Here is a 19481-nt window from a genome sequence, read left to right on the forward strand (position 1 = left end):
ACAGTGCTTAAGTGTTTAGTACAGTGTTTTGCACACAGTAAGCACTCAATAAATACAATTGAATTAATTTGATTTCACCCCCTTCGCACTCATGTTTATATGTGTACTTATTAACTTATTTTGACCATTAGAGTTGTAAACATTTTTGTTTGCCACCCAAGTAGGGCCTTGAGGTCAGGGAATATGTCACTTATGTATTTGGTACTTCCCAAGCATCTAATACAGTGCACCACTTCATGTGGGGACTCAATAAAGGCTTCTACTACTACTATTACTACTCATAATAATAGTAAAAATAATGGCAATAATAATAGTACTTTAAATGCTGCTAAACATTTCAATGCCTCCTTGTAAACCCACAATCTTGAATTCCAACTAACAGATTTAGGGAAGATGAGTGGATAAGCTGTGATTGTCAAAATACTGAAACTTTCATTTTAATGGTCATTTTAATTTTTATAACACATGAAAGGTGACTTTCCTTTATTCCTAGTTTCATTTTCTTAAGAGGGCACTGTACTTGCTTTTCGGAGGAGCAGAATCTGGCAGGATACAGATCTTGATCAGGATTATTGAGAGCTCACTGTGTGCAGAACACTGTCCTAAGCACTTGGAAGAATACAGTATAACAGAGCTGGTAGACATGATCCCTGATCACAAGGAGTTTACAGTCTAGAGGGAGGAGCTTGTAATCTAGAGGAGCTTCGCCTTAGTTGGAGCAGCATTTTTTTCGGTTTCCACTTGTTTCACTCAGGTCCACTTGGGAATTCTTCCACTGATGAGCCTTAGCCTCCCTTTGTTCTTCCTTTAGTAATAATTCCTGAGCTAGAAAGAAGGGAAAAAAGAGAGAGGGGAAATTGATTTTCCCTTGAAGACAAAGTGGTTCAGGACACAGAATGGACACGTACCCACACATAAAATCATGGAATCATAATCGAAGATCTGGTGGTCTAGCCCCTCGCCTCCTGGCAGGGCAATGACTTACCCATCCAGGATGGTTGGGGGATCTGTTCTTTCCTTAATGGTCCCCAGGATGATAACAATAATAATAATTGTAGTATTTGTTAAGTGCTTACTATGTGGCAGGCACTGTACTAAGCACTGGGATAAATACAAGATAATTGTGTTGGACACAGCCCCTCTTCCACGGAGTGCTCACAGTCTTAATCCCCATTTTACAGATGAAGGAACTAAGGTCCAGAGAAGTAAGCGACTTGCCCAAGGTCACACAGCAAGACTAAAACTCCTTCGATAGTCTACCTCTGAACTTTAGGAAGTTCTTCCTTTGACCAATAGAAATATCCCCAACTTTGAATAAAGCATACTTCCTCTACCTCAGTGGCTCAATGGAAAGAGCCCGGGCTTTGGAGTCAGAGGTCATGAGTTCGAATCCCAGCTCTGCCACTTGTCAGCTGTGTGACTGTGGGCAAGTCACTTCACTTCTCTGTGCCTCAGTTACCTCATCTGTAAAATGGGGATTAAGCCTGTGAGCCCCACGTGGGACAACCTGATGACCCTGTGTCTACCCCAGCGCTTAGAACAGTGCTCTGCACATAGTAAGCGCTTAACAAATACCAACATTATTATTATAAAGAACAGTTTGTCTGCCTTGTCCCCAAGAAAATCCTTCAAATCCCTGATGGGCAGGGAATATGTCTACCAATTCTGTTGTGTTGTATTCTCCCAGGAGCCTAGAAGGTGCTCTGCACACAGTAAACGCTCTATAAATACCACTGATTTATTGATACTAATAACAATAGTGGTATTTGTTAAGTACTTACTGTATTAAGTACTGGGTAGATACAAGATAATCAGGTACTACATGAGGTTTACAGTCTAAGAAGGAGGGAGAACAGGTATTGAATCCCCATTTTGTCTATGAAGAAACTGAGGCAAAAAGAAGTTAAATGACGAGCCCAAGGACACCTAGCAGGTATGTGGTGGAGCTGGAATTAGAACCCAGGTCCACTGACTCTCAGGCCTGTGCTTTTTCCACTAGGTTACACTGCTTCTGAAAAGACTGATCATAAAGTTGTTACATCTTCCCTTAACATTACCTCCACTGAGAATTCCTTTAACCCGTCTCGATAGATCTACTTTGTCTACTGACGATGATCTTCCCTGGATCCTCTCCTATTTTTCTGTAGTCTTTGTTCAGGCTATTGCAAACTAAACTGCTCAGAGCATACTACTACTACTATTAACAATAATAATAATAATAGTAATTGTGGCATTTTTAAGCACTATGTGTCAGGCGCTGTAGTAAGCACTGGGGTAGATAGGACCCAGTCAAGTTGGACACAGTCCATGTCCCACATGGGGTTCACAGTCTTAATCCCCATTTTACAGATGAGGTTACTGAGGCACAGAAAAGTTAAGCATCTTGCCCAAGGTCACACAGCTCTCCATCACCTTGCCCCTTCCTACCTCTCCTCCCTTCTCTCTTTCTACCGCCCACCCCGCACGCTCCGCTCCTCTGCCGCCCACCTCCTCACCGTCCCTCGGTCTCGCCTATCCCGCCGTCGACTCCTGGGTCACGTCCTCCCGCGGTCCTGGAACGCCCTCCCTCCTCACCTCCGCCAAACTGATTCTCTTTCCCTCTTCAAAACCTTACTTAAAAATCACCTCCTCCAAGAGGCGTTCCCAGACTGAGGTCCTCTTCCCCCTCTACTCCCTCTGCCACCCCCCCTTTACCTCTCCGCAGCTAAAGCCTCATTTTCCCCTTTTCCCTCTGCTCCTCCACCTCTCCCTAGCCATCCCCACAGCACTGTACTTGTCCGCTCAACTGTATATATTTTCGTTACCCTATTTATTTTGTTAATGAATTGTACATTGCCTTGATTCTATTTAGTTGCCATTGTTTTTACGAGATGTTCTTCCCCTTGACGCTGTTTAGTGCCATTGTTCTTGTCTGTCCGTCTCCCCCGATTAGACTGTAAGCCCGTCAAACGGCAGGGACCGTCTCTATCTGTTGCCGACTTGTTCATCCCAAGCGCTTAGTACAGTGCTCTGCACATAGTAAGCGCTCAATAAATACTATTGAATGAATGAATGAACAGCAGACAGGTGGAGGAGCCAGGATTAGAACCCAGATCCTTCTGATTCCCAGGGCCGGACTCTAGACATTAGGCCATGCCACTTCTCAAGGAGCTGCTTTATTAAAGAGTTGTTCTAAGTAAGGGACAACAGAAGGATCACATTCTGAGTCTTGTATGTCAGCTTCCCGTTGCTACATCCCACTTCCACATTAGTCTTTGCAGTGTTGACTCTCTGCCTCCATCATTGACCCCTATTCAGTCTCAATTATGGTCAGCTAGGACTCCCCAAGGTCTCTTTCTGCTGAATATGTGCAAGCTGGACTTTCCCTAATTTATGCCTCTGCTATTTCCCCCCCAAAAATCAATCATGTCGACATTTTTAAATTTGTCCTATAAATCTTGAATAGTCCAAACTACATTGTTAAATTCCTCTTTAAGGACAGGCAAAAATGTGACTGTTTATTGTTATACTGTACTCTCCCAAGCATTCAGTACAGTACTCTACACACAGTAAGTGCTCAGTAAATGATTGCATGAATGAATGAATTCCATTGAATTTTTGAATTGTCCATTCAATTTAGTAACATCTACCCATTTCATTGAGCATATTTTCATCAGTACAGATAGAGAAGAAGACCCTACACTAATCTCTGTGCAACAGCACTGTGTATATTCTCCCAGGTTGGTCCCCAAGCCATTAATACCCACAATGTGGGGGCTGAGTGTACCCATTCTCTTTTTTTATGGTATTTGTTAAGTGCTTACTGTGTGCCAGTTGGCTTCAAAGCTTTCCATCACCTTGCCCCCTTCTACTTCACCTCCCTTCTCTCTTTCTACTCCCCACCCCGTACACACCGCTCCTCTGCAGCTCACCTCCTCACAGCCCCCATTCACACCTATCCTGCCGTCGACCCCTGGCCCACATCCTACCACTGTCATAGAATGTCCTCCCTCCTCACATCCACCAAACTAACTCTCTTCCCCTCTTCACAGCCCCACTGAGAGCTCACCTCCTCCAGGAGGCCTTCCCAGACTGAGCCCCCCTTTCCCTCTGCTCCGCCTCCCCTCCCCCCCACCCTCTGCTCTTCACCTTCCCCTCCCCTCAGCAGTGTGCTCATTTGTATATATTATTTACTACCCAATTTATTTAGTTAATGAGGTGTATGTCTCCATGATTCTATTTATCTTGTTGTCGTTATCTTGTTTGGTTTTGTTCTGTTTTGCTTTGCTGTCTGTCTCCCCCGTTTAGACTGTGAGCCTGTCATTGGGCAGGGATTGTCTCTATCTGTTGCTGAATTGTACATTCCAAGCTCTTAGTACAGTGCTCTGCACATAGTAAGAGCTCAATAAATACTACTGAATGAATGAATGCCAGGCACTGTACCTACAGGCTAATCGGGTTGAACACAGTCCATGTCCCATGAGGGGATCACAGTCTTAATATCCATTTTACTGATGAGGTAACGGAGACACAGAGAAATTAAGTGACCTGCCCAAGGTCACAAAGCAAACATGTGGTAGACCTGGGATTAGAACCCAGGTCTTCCTGACTCCCAGAGCTGTGGTCTTTTCCACTAGGCCAAGCTGCTTCTCAACACTAGCTTAGCCATGACCACACTTTCCTAGTTTATCAATAAGAATGTCTTCTGAGGTGGACTCAGGACTCTACTGAAGGGTAGATAGAATAGAAGTGTTGCTTATCCCCTGTTTCTCAATCAATCAAATAATCATGGGACCAATCACTATTATAGAGGAGATTATATTAGATTGAAAGTTCCTCCAGGGCAGGGATTACATCTATCAACTCTAGTGTATTGTACTCTCCCTAGTGATTAAGCACAGTGCTCTGTATACAATAAACACTCAATAAATACCAAGGATTGATTAATTAGGTTGGAGAACACTATTTGATCTGCATAGATCCAAGGTAACAATAATAATAATAGTAATGTTGGTATTTGTTAAACCCTTACTATGTGCCGAACACTGTTCTAAGCGCTAGGGTAGATACAAGGTAATCAATTGTCCCATGTGAGGCTCACAGTCTTAATCCCCATTTTACAGATGAGGTAACTGAGGCACAGACAAATTAAGTGACTTGCCCAAGGTCACACAGCTGACAAGTGGAAGAGCCATAATTAGAACCCACGACCTCTGACATAGTTTGCTTCCTGCTTGGTTACCCTGCAGTCCAATAACAATGTTCAATTTCTTTTCTCACAGCTCAGACTTTTCCCCAAATAATTTGAAATAAAAACACCCCTCTTATCCAGTTGACAAGGCAGATAACTTATTTTACTTGGTCCTCTGGAAGAGTTTGATTTAATTCCAGGACCCAGGGGAGAGGAGGTTAATAGTCCACAATAGAATAACTGGTAGATGCTTGAGGCTTAGTAAGTTGTGAATTTTGCAGTCTCAGAGTAAAGGGGAAAAAAATAAACCTAGAATGTAGGTCTCCAAATTGTCCCTCAGAGCTCTCTTCCCCAGATGACTGTTTTTGAATGACTTTGGTTTTTGAACTCACCTATGGCAGTAAAGATCTCAGTCACTTGGTGGTTTTCCTTAGCCGATGCTTCCAAGAACAGTAGTTTTTTACTCTCTGCAAACTCCTTTCCTTCCTAAAGGGACCACACAAAGATCAGTATAAATTCTTTCATTTTAACATTCTTATTTTAATCAGTAGGAGGATTCAAAACTACTGGCTCTGGGATGCTTGATCATGTTCCCGCTAGACAATTTCACTCAAGAAATAATTTTGTGAGGTCTCAAATCATAATTCCCACAAAGGCTTTCCCATTTCTAGACTGGCATCTAAAAATCCATGCAGTAATTCAAGACAGGAGGACTTAGGCTCCTTCTCTTCTGTGTTCTGGGATTGGCCAAGAGGCACCAAGATGATAACATCTCCCTCTGCCTTTCCAACTCTCCATCCCCAGAGAGAAGGTTGGCCCATAGGACAGGGCAAGCAGACCTCATTTTTTCTATTACAATAATAATTATTATTATTATTATCATTAACTATGTGGTATCTGTTAAGCCCTTACTATGTGTAAAGCACTGTTCTGGGCACTGGGGTAAATACAAGTTAATTAGATCAAACACAGTCACTGTCCCACCTGGGGCTCACAGTCTAAGTAGGAGGGAGAGCAGGTATTTCATCTCTATTTTACAATGGGAGAAACTGAGGCACAGAGAACATTGGAAAGGTGATGATTTGTCTCTGCTTATAGGAATGAGGAATCTGAGGACATTCCCTCCCAGCAGTGAAATACCACTGTGCTTCTTGTGCTGATATGACTATAGTATTGGTTCTGACTGAATTTGTCCTAGAATTTCTTTCCCGTTCTGTCAGTGGTCCCCTGACCTTTGTGAGTCCCTGTGATCAATCAGTCAATTAATCAATGATATTTATTGAGCTCTTACTGTGCATGGACACTGTTCTAAGTGCTGTGAGGCAATGTCCTTGTTTCTTTCTCCATCTCAGTACAATGTTCCACACAAGGCACCAAACAAGTGTCAAAAAATTAAAAATAACAATAATGTTTAAGGAAGACTGAGGCCAAAAAAGATGCTCCCAAAATGTTATCCACTAGACAATAATGATAATTGTGATAATTGGAAAGAGCATAGGCCTTGGATTCAGAGTATTGGGGTTCTAATCTCAGCTCTGCCACTTGTCTACTAACTGCGTGATCTCGATTAACTTGTTTAACTTCTCCAAGCCTCAGTTACCTCATCTGTAAAATGTGAATTAAATCCTACTCTCTCCTATTTATACTGTGAGCTCTTTGTGGGACAGGGACTGAGTCCAACCCGGTTATCTTGAAAATACCCCACAGCTTAGTATAGTGCTTGGCATATTGTAAAGTGCTTAACAATTACCATCTAATTGTTTTTAAGTGTTTATTTTGTACCAACCACCATACAGAAGCAGTGTGGCTCAGTGGAAAGAGCCTGGGCTTCGGAGGCAGAGGTCCTGAGTTCGACTCCTGGCTCTGCCACTTGTCAGCTGTGTGACTGTGGGCAAGTCACTTAACTTCTCTGTGCCTCAGTTCCCTCATCTGTAAAATGGGGATTAAAAGTGTGTGAGCCCCACGTGGGACAACCTGATTACCCTGTATCTCCCCCAGCGCTTAGAACAGTGCTCGGCACCTAGTAAGCGCTTAACAAATACCAATGCTACTAAGTGCTGGGGGAGATACAAGGTAATCAGATGAAACACAGTTCTTGTTCCACATGGGGTCAGAGTCTAATGGAGAGGAAGAACATGTATTTAATCCCCTTTTTACAGATAAGTAAACTGAGGCACCTCCCACTTCTGTGTTCTCTTTCCACCAGGCCTCACTGCTTCTCAAAGCAATGAAAAAACTTGAATCTCTAATATAGTTTAACCCTGCTGATTTCCAGGTTCACTGTTTCAATGCACTGACAAGAGCATGATTATAATGCATTTCTTATATTGTTTTAATAGGTAATTCATTTAGGATGTATGAGATGAAGTCATTCTTCAGTTCAAAGATTATGCTGCTAGCAGGAAGATTGTGTCTATAAACGTGAGTGTCATTGCAAGAGAGACAATCTCTTACATGCTAGCACATTTTCTTCTTGAAAATACTGTAGTGTACCTTTCTAAGTTCCTTGCCTTTTGGGGTGAGCTTTGCTTAAATTCCAAGGATAAATAGAGGAAAGGAAATTTCTATCACCAGCAGGATATGTGCTTGAGTTGTTTTTGTAGTAGCAGGGACGGTTTGCCCTGAGTTATCCAAACTTTCTTGGCTGGTCCTCCATGCCCAGAAGAAAGATGGCTAGTAGATAACAAGGTACAATCTAGTGTCACAAAACCAAATATCTCTGAGACCTTAACTGCAACAGGCAGCACTGTATCCTTACCTGTTCTGTAAGCCATCACTGAATGGTGCTTGAGAAAAGCAAAAACACAAAATGGGAAGAAAAAGAAATCCAAAAACAATAGCAACAAAAGATGTACTATTGTCCTTGTCTCAGTGCGACAGACCCAAATCAGAAAAAAAATGTCAAGGCATCAGAGCTAGGCAGGTGTAAGCAAGGCCTTTATTTTAAGGGGAGAAAACAGTATCTCCAGACAGTCCTTCAAATCTCTGGGCAGATTTGGAGCTGTCTGACTGCAAAACATCCACCCACCAGCCAATGTTCTGATGAAAAAAGATCTCTCCAAAACATGGTACATCTCACACCTGTCTGCATGATCCTGCCCTTCTCCAGGTTGAGTGGCCTCACCATGTGCTCTAGATTGTAAGCTCATCGTGGGCAGGGAATGTGTCTGTTTATTATTATACTGTACTCTCCCAAGTGCTTAGTACAGTGATCTGCACACAGTAAGCGCTCAATAAACACAAATGAATGAATGAATGTAATTCAACTCCACACTCAGGCAACTCATGTGGTATAAGTGACACCTTGCTTTCTTGGTGCTGATGGTTTCCCCTGTTATGTAGGGGCCCAATCAGAAGGATTAATGGCAAAGTATAAACCCCTAGAAGGCAGGGTCAAGATCTGCTTAATTCATTTTAAATAGAGCCTACCACAGTGCCAAATATCGCTTCCACATTTTCCCCAAGGACCTTGTACAGTACAGCACGATGGAGGGCATACTGTTGATATGACAAGCACTATCATCACCCACATCATCATCATCACCACAAGAATCAGGCATTACGTATCAGGCATTCAGTAGCACAACCTGCAAATCACTCCAGCCTCAGACTTACACAGGCGGCTCACATTTACCCCAACATAAATAATAAGCCTTGTTTGATTGATTGCCCTCATCTTCCCACCCAAACCCTGTCCTCCCCCTGACTTTCCCATCACTGAAGACAGCACCCCCATCCTCCCTGCCTCCCAATTCCGTAACCTTGGCATAATCCTCAACTAGTCTCCCTCATTCAACCCACATATTCAGTCTGTCACCAAATCCTGTTAGGCCTACCTTCACGTCATTGCTAAAATCTACCCTTTCCTCTCCATCCAAACTGCTACCACATTGATTCAGGCACTTATTCTATCCTCCTTGATTACTGCATCAGCCTCCTTTGCTGACTTCCCTACCTCCTGTCTCTCTTCACTCCTCTCCATACTCCATTCTGCTGCCTGGATCATTTTTCTACAGAACAGTTCAGTCCATGTTTCACCATTTGTCAAGAACCTCCAGTGGTTACCCATCCACCTCTGCATAAAACAGAAATTCTTTACCATTGGCTTTAACTCACTCAATCACTTTGCCCCTTCTAATCTTGCCTTACTGATTTCCTTCTACAACCCAGCATGCTCACTTCACTCCTCTAACACCAACCTACTTACCCTACCTCTGTCTTTTCTTTTGCCACCAACCCCTCACTTACATTCTCCCTCTGGCCTGGAACGCCCTCTCCCTTCATATCCGATAGACCAGCATTCTCCTGAATTCATAGACTTATTAAAATCACATCTTCTCTGAGAGGCCTCTCCTGACTAAACCCTCATTTCCCCTACTTCCTCTTCCTTCTGCATCTCTGTTGCACTTGAATTTGTACTCTTTGTTCACCCCACCCTCAGCCCCACAACACTTATGTACATATCTGCAAATTTATTTTATTGGCTAGCTCCCCTATGAGCTCCTTCTGGCAGGGAATATGTCTACCAAATCTGTTTGGCTCAGTGGAAAGAGCCCAGGTTTAGGAGTCAGAGGTCATGGGTTCGAAACCCGGCTCTGACACTTGTCAGCTGTGTGACTGTGGGCAAGTCACTTCACTTCTCTGTGCCTCAGTTACCTCATCTGTAAAATGGGGATTAAATGTAAGCCTCGCATGGGACATCCTGATTACCCTGTATCTATCCCAGCGCTTAGAACAGTGCTCTGCATTTAGTAAGCACTTAACAAATACCAACATTATTATTACTTTCCCCATAGCATAGTTGACTGAGCACAGGCCTGGTAGTCAGAAGGTCAAGGGTTCTAATCCCAGCTCCACCACGTGTCTGCTGTGTGACCTTGGGAAAGTCGTTACTTTCCTGTACCTCTGATAACGCATCTGTAAATTGGAGATTTAGACTGTGAGTCCCACTTGGGACAGGGACTGTGTCCAACCCAATTTGCTTGTATCCACCTCAGCACTCAGTACAGTGCCTGGCACATAGTAAGGGCTTAACAAATACCACAGTTATCATCTCAAGAGCTTAGTAGTATAGTGCTCTGCACACAGTAAGCATTGGGTAAATACCACTAATGGATTACTTGTGGGTTTTGTTCAAGCTTTCATGGCCCCAAATTCTCCAGTGTCAGCATTTGCATTTTGGCACAGGGTCAGGATACACACCTCCTCTGTAACCTCCCGCTCATCCATAAGATCTGTCTTGTTGCCAACCAGCATGATGACAGTTTCGTCATTTAGGATCTCATTCTCCAGTTCTCTCAACCACTGCTGGGCCTTGTGGAAAGAATCCTTGAACAGACAAAGGATGCATCCAATTAGTAAAGAGTTTCCTAAAATGTAAAAGTGAAGAATATTATCATCCAATCAAGCACATTTATTGAGCATTCATTCCTTCATAAAATCATATTTATTGAGCACTTACTGTGTGCAGAGCACTGTACTAAGTGCTTGGGAAGCACAATTCAGCAACAAATAGAGACAATCTCTGCCTACAACGGGCTCACAGTCTAGCACTGTACTAAGAGCTTAGGAGAGTACAATACAATGTAATTAACAGACACATTCCCTGCTCATAATGATCTTACGGTCTGGAGGACAAGCTTGTCCCTCCCTGACCTGCTCTCCCCCCGGGACTTTTGCTGGGGCTCAGAATGTAAGCTCCTTTGTAGTCTGTAAACTCCTTGGGAACAGAGACTGTTTTCTACCAACTTGATTGCATTTTACTTTCCCAAGTTCTTGCCTTAGTACAGTGCTCTGTACATAGGAAGCGTTCAAGAAATACACTGATCAGTCAATCGTATTTATTGAGTGCTTACTATGTGCAGAGTTCTGTACTAAGTGCATAACATAATGTTATAACAGACATTCCCTGCCCACAGCATTTGAGCACACAGTCTAGAGAGGGAGACAGACTAACATAAATAAATGAACTACAGATATGTACATAAGTGTTCTGGGGATGAGGTGGGGGATGAATAAAGGGAGCAAGTCAAGGTGATGCAGAAAGGAGTGGGTGAAGAGGGCTCAGTCAGGGAAGTCCTTTTGGAGAAGATGGGCCTTCAATAAGACTTTGAAAGCCAGGAGAGGAATCGTCTGTTGGGTATGAAAAGAAAGGGCATTTATGAAAAGAGAGGGCATTCCAAGACAGAGACAGGATGGGGGTGAGAGGACAATGGCGAAGGGCAAGATAGATGAAATCAAGGTACAGTGTGTAGGTTGGCATTAGAGGAGCAGGGTGTGACTGCTGGGTCGAAGTAGGAAAGTTGCGAGGTGAGGTAGAAGGGAGCAAGATGAATTGAGTGCTTTCAAGCCGATAGTTGGATTGATTGATTAATTGAGGAGCCGCCCATGCCCACAGCCCTGAGACCAAATTACACCTCCCACAGCCAGGTACCCTGTCCCTGACTCTCAAATTCCTGGCCCATGTCAAACCTTGGCAGGATGAGAATAAAGAATTAAGTGGAGTTTGACAATCGAGTTGGCTGGGCCGCTCTATAACCTAGACCGATCAGGCCTTCAGAAAGAGATCAGAAGTTATGAGTCCTAGTCTGACCTTATATAAGGGGGTGAAAAGTGTTATGTAAACTGCAGGGACCAAGTGCAAAGGGGTTACCAACTGGGCTTCTGCATAGTGTGTCAAGGTGTAATGGACAGAGCATGGACCCTAGGCATCAGAAAATTGTGGGTTCTAATCCCAGATCTGCCACTTGTATGCTGTATGACCTTGGGCCAGTCACTTCACTTCTCTGTGCCTCAGTTACCTCATCTGAAAAAACAGATTGAGACTGTGAGCCCTATGTGGGACAGGGACTGTGTCCAACCCAATTTGCTTGTACCCACCCCAATGCTTAGAACAGTGCCTGGCACATAGTAAGCACTTAACAAATCCCATAATTATTGTTAATTTTATTATCCCCATTCTCCCCCAACAGTGGATAGTTGCCAATGCATTTCTTGCACACTTTTGACTTATGCAGCTTTCTGGAGGGAGGTTAGGACTCTGTGAAGCCAAGGGATTAGGGAAAGCTTTACAAAGGATGTGAGGCTTCTATTTTGACTTTTGGGAGACTTCTCAATGGAGGGGTTAGCTCCCAAAAGGAGCAACCAGCCATTCCATATCCACTCCCAGAGGTATCCACAGCCAAAGACAGACTACCCAAAGCCACCATGAGCCCTTCGGTGCCCGGGTCTTTGATGGCCCAACCAGACAGGCCTATTATTCTCTAGATATTCACCCACCGAACAGGTTGTGAACAGGGAATATGTCTGCTTACTGTTATATTGTACTTTCCAAAACACTCAGTACAGTGCTCTGCACACATTCAGTGCTCAATAAATATGATTGAATGAACCAGTCTTAGTAGAACTCCAGTAATTCCTAGCTCTCTCGTGCCTCATTCAGAACATAGCTTTATCACATCCAATAAAAGAAAGACAATTCATTTTGAGATTGAATGGCACAGGGCATATTGCCCAGGGAAGGCTTACCTTCTTGGTAATGTCGTAGACCAGTAGAGCGGCACTCGCTCCCCTGAAGTAGAGGTGGCAAACACTGTGGTATTTCTCTTGTCCTGCTGTGTCCCAGATCTCAAACTTTAAAGTGGCATTGTCTAAGCAAACCAGATGACTGAAGAAAGCACCTGGATTGACATTGAGAAGACATGGCTTAGGAGAGAACATTAGGCCTACGCTGATGTGACCAATTATTATTTTTCATACGATATGTGTTAAGTGTTTACTACATGCCAGGCACTGTACTGAGAACAGGAGTAGCTACGAGCTAATCAGGTTGGACCCAAGCCATGTGCCACATGTTCTATCCAGCAGGACCTTCTACTTCTTGATTGTTAACAATTGTTCCTTATTTCAGGGTGAAGAGAGGTGTCCCAGGAGTCATTTCTACATTGGGCAGGGATGGGAGAGGGAAGGGGAATGTTTCCAGCCTGGAATGCCTCTGGGGAACATCTCCACATCAATCAGTGTTCTCATACAGAAGGTCCAAGTAGAAATGAGCAGCATTAATTAGCGTGGCTCAGTGGAAAGAGCCTGGGCTTCGGAGTCAGAGGTCATGGGTTCAACTCCCGGCTCTGCCACTTGTCAGCTGTGTGACTCTGGGCAAGTCACTTAACTTCTCTGTGCCTCAATTACCTCATCTGTAAAATGGGGATTAACTGTGAGCCTCACATGGGACAACCTGATTACCCTGTATCTACCCCAGCGCTTAGAACAGTGCTCTGCACATAGTAAGTGCTTAACAAATACCAACATTATTATTAATTTACAGATGAAACAGAAGAAGTTTATATGTTTTCAAAGGCCAAACTTGATAACCTTGCTACGGTGGGGGATTGAGCCATTTTAAAGTTTTATTAAAAACTTAAAATCTGGGGTAATTGGAAGCCAAAGTAACTTTAGTCCCCTTTTCTTGGTTCAGTGCACCAGAATAAAGAGGTAATAATATTGTACTCTCCTTTCCCACAGAACTGCTTTGAGAAGGAATCAAAGAGAATAGAGTCTTGAGTCTTTCCCTCTTCAAGAACAAAGATCCTGAATAACTGCTAACCCAGCCAAAGCAATTATCCAGCTATTACTAGTCAAGCCAGAGTTTTCTGCCTGAACCTTCCAAGAAATTGAAGGTTTGTACACCTTGATGATAAATGGGTAGATATTCATATTTTCAAAATGAGCACAGAGAAGGATAAATCAAGAAAAGATGGAAAATGAGGGAGGAATCTGAATAAAGATTCAGAGAAGCAGCGTGGCCTAGTTGATAGAGAAAGGGCTTGAGAGTCAGAAAGTCCTGGGTTCTAATCCCAGCTCCACCACTTGCCTGCTGTGTGACCTTGGGCAAGTCACTTAACTTCTCTGAGCCTCAGTTACCTCATCTGTAAAATGAGGATTGAGATGTGAGCCCCATGAGGGAAATGGACTGGGTCCAATCCCAGCTCTTAGTACAGTACCTGGCACATAGTAAGCACTTAACAAATATCATAAAGTAAAAAAAAGAATCTGTAACTTCTCCTTGAAGAAAACACTACAATACTCTGATAGTAATGAGCAAAGTACCATTATTTTCTGAAAGTTTCTGTTAGTTGGGTTATTAATTTATAATACTGTGTCATCATTATGCTACAGTTATTATGTTGGAATGTCTTGATTTAATCAAAATACACTTACAAGTCCTAAAATGCCTCCCAAAATTCTCTCAGCTGAGGAAAAGCCTTAGTAAACATGAACAGACACCCAAAAAGAACAACATTTGATTGTAGTTTAAGCACTAGATGTCGCTCTTCCACTCGCTCTGTATAACAGTTGTTGAGAGAGTGTTTCCATATCTGTGAAACTGGAGGGAAAAAAAATGTATTTCTTTGATGTCAGTTCATATTTGGCAACCTTTTCTTCTGCTAGGGTTCTGAAACTCTGTCAGTCATTCATTTCATTCATTCACTTAATCATATTCAATTGTATTTATTGAGTGCTTACTGTGTGCAGAGCACTGTACTAAGCGTTTGGGAAAATACAATATAACAATAAACAGACACATTCCGTGCCCACAACAAGCTTACAGTCTAGAGGAGAGACAGACATTAATATAAATAAATAAATAAGAGATATGTACTAAGTGTAGTGGGCCTGGGAGGGGAGGTGAATAAAGGGAGCCAATCCGGGTGAATCAGGAGTGGGAGAAGACTAAGGGAGATTTAGTCAGGGAAGGCCTCTTGAAGGATGTGTGCCTTCAATAAGGCTTTGAAGTAGGGGGGAGAGTAATTGTCTGTTCAATTTGAGGAAGGAGGGTTTTCTAAGCAAAGGGAAGACGTGAGTGAGGGGTTGGTGGAGAGATAGATGAGACTGAGGAATAGTGAGGTTAGCATTAGAGTGAGAAGTTTAGTACAACCCTTTCTCAGTCTAACCAAAGCCAGTAGAATAAATGTTTCCCATCCACCCTGGCACCCAGAAATGACTACGTTTCTTGACCCAGAATTGGGTCAAGATTGTAGTTGTCAGCAGTATGAAGAATGGAATATCTCCATTACCTAGTACCCCTATCTCACTACAGTGGTAGTAACCTGCTTAAAAGAATCAATTGATCAGTGCTCTGTTTTTGGAAAGAAGAGCATGGTCCTGGGAGTCAGAAGGATCTGGGTTCTAATCCTGACTCTACACCTTGTCTGCTGTGTGACCTTGGGCAAATCACTTCACTTCTCTCTGCCTCAGTGACCTCATCTGGTGGTTGACTGAACTGAATTGAATTGAATTGAATTGAATCTAGAACACACTCATCTGCAAATAGCGTTCCTTGAACCACTGACTCTGAGACTTTTGAAGACTCTAATAATCTATAAGACTAGAAAGTTTCCCAGTGGATCTAATTTTGGATTCACCTTGCAGGGAAGTCTTGTGGCTTAGTGGATAGAGCATGGGCTTGGGTGTCAGAAGGACCTGGGTCTAGTCCCAACTCCACCGCTTAGAGAAGCAGCGTGGCTTAGTGGAAAGAGAATGGGCTTGGGAGTCAGAAGTCATGGGTTCTAATCCTGACTCCGCCACTTGTCAGCTGTGTGACTTGGGGAAGTCACTTAACTTGTCTGTGCCTCAGTTACCTCCTCTGTAAAATGGGGATCAAGACTCTGAGCCCCACTTGGGAAAACCTGATAACTTTGTATCTATCCCAGCACTTAGAACAGTGCTTGGCACATAGTAAGCACTTAACAAATATCGTCTCTTTTTTTTGTCTTCTGTGTGCCCTTGGTCACGTCATTTCACTTCTCTGTGCCTCAGTGACCTCATGTGTAAAATGGGGATTTCGACTGTGAGCGCCATGTGGGACATGAACTGTGTCCAACCTGATTACCTTGTATTTACCCCGGGGCTTAAAACAGTCCCTGGCACATAATAAGTGCTTAATAAATAGTATCCAAAAAAAGGATCTCTCATTGCATCTTTAAGCATAGCAGCACCCAACATTCACTCAACAGTGTTGATCAGGGTTAACTAATAGATGCTGTATGGAGAGCTGAAATAGAGCAATTAATAATTGTGGTATGTTAAGTGCTTATTATGTACCAAGCCTCAACCTCATGGGGCTCACAGTCTAAGTAGGAGGGAGAACAGGTATGGGACTCCTGTTTAGCAGTTGAGGTGACTGAGGCATGGCGAGTGAAGTGACTTGCCGAAGGTCACAAAGCAGACAAGTGGCGGAGCTGGGATTAAAACTCAGGTCCTTTGACTTCCAAGCATGTGCTCTTTTCACTACACCACATTGTTTCCCTAATAACAACGTGAAGAGAGGAAATCTTTGAAGTATACAAAAAAAGAACCATCTTAGAGGATGGGGCACACAACTAAAAGGTGGAAGCCACTGTGGCAGATAAACTCCTTCAAGTAGTCGGTGGTATTTATTATTTGCTTGTGCTAAGCAGCTGGGCCCTATAGAAGGCACCACCATCCTTCCTGTCTAACAAGCCCATAATCTTGATGTTATCCTTGACTCCTCTCTGTCATTCAACTAACATATTCAATCCATCACCAAATCTTGTCAGTCCCACCTTCACAGCATAGTTAAAATCCGCCCTTTCCTCTTCATCCAAACTGCTACCACTTTATTACAATCACTCATCCTATCCTGCCTTGATTACTGTATCAGCCTCCTTGCTGACCTCGCAGCCTCCTGTCTCTCCTTACTCCAGTCCATACTTCATTCTGCTGCCCAGATGATTTTTCTACAAAGACGTTCAGGACATGAAACCCCTCTCTTCAAAAAAATTCCAGAGGTTGCCCATCCACCTCCACATCAAACAAAAACTCCTCACCATTGGCTTTATAGCACTCCACCACCTTGCCGCCTCCTACCTCACCTCACTTCTCTCCTTTTACAACCCTGCCTGCAAACTTTGCTCCTCTAGTGCTAACTTTCTCACTGTGTCTTGATCTTGCCTAACTCACCACCAACCCCTAGCCCAGTCCTGCCTCTGGCCTGGAAAGCCGGCCCTCCCTCCTCAAATCTGACAGACAATTACTCTCCCCCATCTTCAAAGCCTCACTGAAGGCACATCTCCAAGAGGCCTTCCCAAGCTAAGCCCTACCTTTCCTCTTCTCACACTCTCTTCTGACTTGCTCCCTTTGCTCTTCCCCCCTCCCAGCCCCATGGCACTTACTTATATCTTATTTTGTTTATTTGGATTCATGTCTTTCTCCCCCTACCCAGACTGTAAACTTATTGTGGGCAGGGAATTGCCTGTTTACTGTTGTATTTTTCCACCCCCCTCTAGGCACTTTGTACAGAGCTTTGCACACAGTAAGCACTCAGTCAATAGAACTGAATGAATGAATATAATAGACTAAAGTTGGAAGACATGATCCATGCCCACAATGACTTTACAGTCTTGGCACACTGCCATCAAGAAGGACTTCATGCAGCAGGTAAGTCTATGGATTTTTTTGAGCAGAAGCTATGAGAAGATCAGGAGCAAAGAAGTAAATAAAAAACAAAAGCAGGCAGTGCAAAGAGTTAACCACTGGAGGTTTACTTTCTTACTAGTTTAGGAACCTGTCCCCTCCTGACCTTAGGGTACTTGTTCCACTACTTACAGCCCACAGTAGGAAGGATGCTCTTGAATTCATTTTTCACATAGCGAAGAACCAAGCTCGATTTTCCCACAGAACTGCTTCCCAGCAAAACCAGTTTGAAGACAGAGGGCTGTGGTTGGGCATTTTCCACCAGAGATGCACTCCTTTTCTGGATTCTGCTTTGAGCCATATTCTGAAAAGAAAGATCATCCTTTTGAATGACTAAATTTTCATTATTGAGTGCTTACTGTGTGCAAAGCTCTGTACTAAGCACTTGAGACAGTACAATATAACAGAGTTGACAGACAAATTCCCTGGCCACAATGAGTCTAGAAGGAGAAACAGACATTACTAGAAATAGATAAATTATGGATATATATGGATAAGTGTTGTGGGGCTGAGGGAAAGGTAAATAAAAGGAGCAAATCAGGACAAGGCAGAAGGGAGAGGGAGAGGAGGAAATGAGGGCTAATTAATAACCACATTAATGCAAGCACTTATCCTATCCCACCTTGATAATTGTATCAGCCTCCTCATTCCATCTCTGCCTCCTGTTTCTCCCCACTCCAGGCCATATTCCATTCTGCTGCCCGAATCATTTTCCTTCAAAAACTTTCAGACCATGTTTTCCCACTTCTCAAGAAACTCCAGTGGTTGCCTATCTTCCTCTGCATCAAACAAAAACTCCTCACCATTTGCTTTAAAGCACTTAATCACCTTGCTCCCTCCTATCTTACCTTGGGACTCTCCTACTACAATTCAGTCCTCACACCTCGTTACTCTGGTGCTAACCTGCTCACTGTACCTCAATCTTGTCTATCTCACCAAGGACTTCTTGCCTACATCCTTTCTCTAGCCTGGAACACCCTCCCTCCTCATATCAGACAGATAATTGTTCTCCCCAACTTCAAAACCTTACTGAAGGCCCAACTCCTCTAAGAAGGCTTCCCTGACTTAGCCCTCCTCTCCTTTTCTCCCACTCCCTTCTGTGCTGCTCTTACTTGCTCATGCACTCATCCTCCTCACAGCATAAATGTATATATCTGTATGTGTCTGTACTCTATTTATCTATTTATTTATTTACTTATATTAATGTCTGTCTACCCTTCTAGACTGAGAGCTTATTGTAGGCAGGGAATGTGTCTGTTTGTTGTTATATTGTACTGTCCCAAGGGCTCAATACAATGCTTTGCACACAATAAGCATTCAATAAATATGAATGAATACTAATTATGGTATTTGCTAAGCACTTACTATGTGTCAAGCCAAGGTCCCACAGCAGACAAGTGGCAGAGCAGGGAATAGAAGCCATGAACTTCTGACTCCCAGGCCCATGCTCTAACCTCTAGACAATGCTGCTTCTCACTACACCATGAAATTTCTTGGAATCTTTTGGAAGACTGTTTTTATGCAAAACTACATATTATCGGTGAGTGTTTTTCTCACATGTTGAAAGAGGCATGAACTCAGAAACATGGAGTGGAATCAGAGGAAAGTGTAGCGGAGAATTCACAATCTCTGGGCTCTACCTAACCTCACAAGATTGGATTTATGAGCCCTTGAAAATAGGAGATGACAGAGTTCAACAAACTCCCGGAAATTATTACCACATGACTAGGATCAACCCAATTAGCTTTTAGCTTGAACGTGTCTGTTACACTGTACTCTCCCAAGTGCTAAGTACAGTGCTCAGAACACACTAAGCACT

At 43.3% G+C, this 19481-nt stretch overlaps 1 protein-coding gene across 2 annotated transcripts in view; it reads right to left on the bottom strand.

Moving 5' to 3' along the window:
* Window positions 1-430: 430 nt before the first annotated feature.
* The window catches only part of RAB17 (RAB17, member RAS oncogene family), a 28020-nt gene continuing 8969 nt past the window's right edge, over window positions 431-19481 (bottom strand). For both annotated transcript variants that reach the window (XM_029068488.2, XM_029068487.2), the window contains 5 exons: window positions 17795-17966; window positions 12698-12849; window positions 10373-10498; window positions 5563-5656; window positions 431-825 (listed from right to left, as the gene is read on the bottom strand). In XM_029068488.2, the coding sequence (XP_028924321.1) occupies window positions 710-825; window positions 5563-5656; window positions 10373-10498; window positions 12698-12849; window positions 17795-17963 (657 nt within the window). In that variant the 5' untranslated portion in view covers window positions 17964-17966 and the 3' untranslated portion in view covers window positions 431-709. The remainder of the gene's footprint in view (window positions 826-5562; window positions 5657-10372; window positions 10499-12697; window positions 12850-17794; window positions 17967-19481) is intronic.

Source organism: Ornithorhynchus anatinus, chromosome 7, assembly GCF_004115215.2.
Source record: "Ornithorhynchus anatinus isolate Pmale09 chromosome 7, mOrnAna1.pri.v4, whole genome shotgun sequence".
Classification (NCBI taxonomy): domain Eukaryota; kingdom Metazoa; phylum Chordata; class Mammalia; order Monotremata; family Ornithorhynchidae; genus Ornithorhynchus; species Ornithorhynchus anatinus.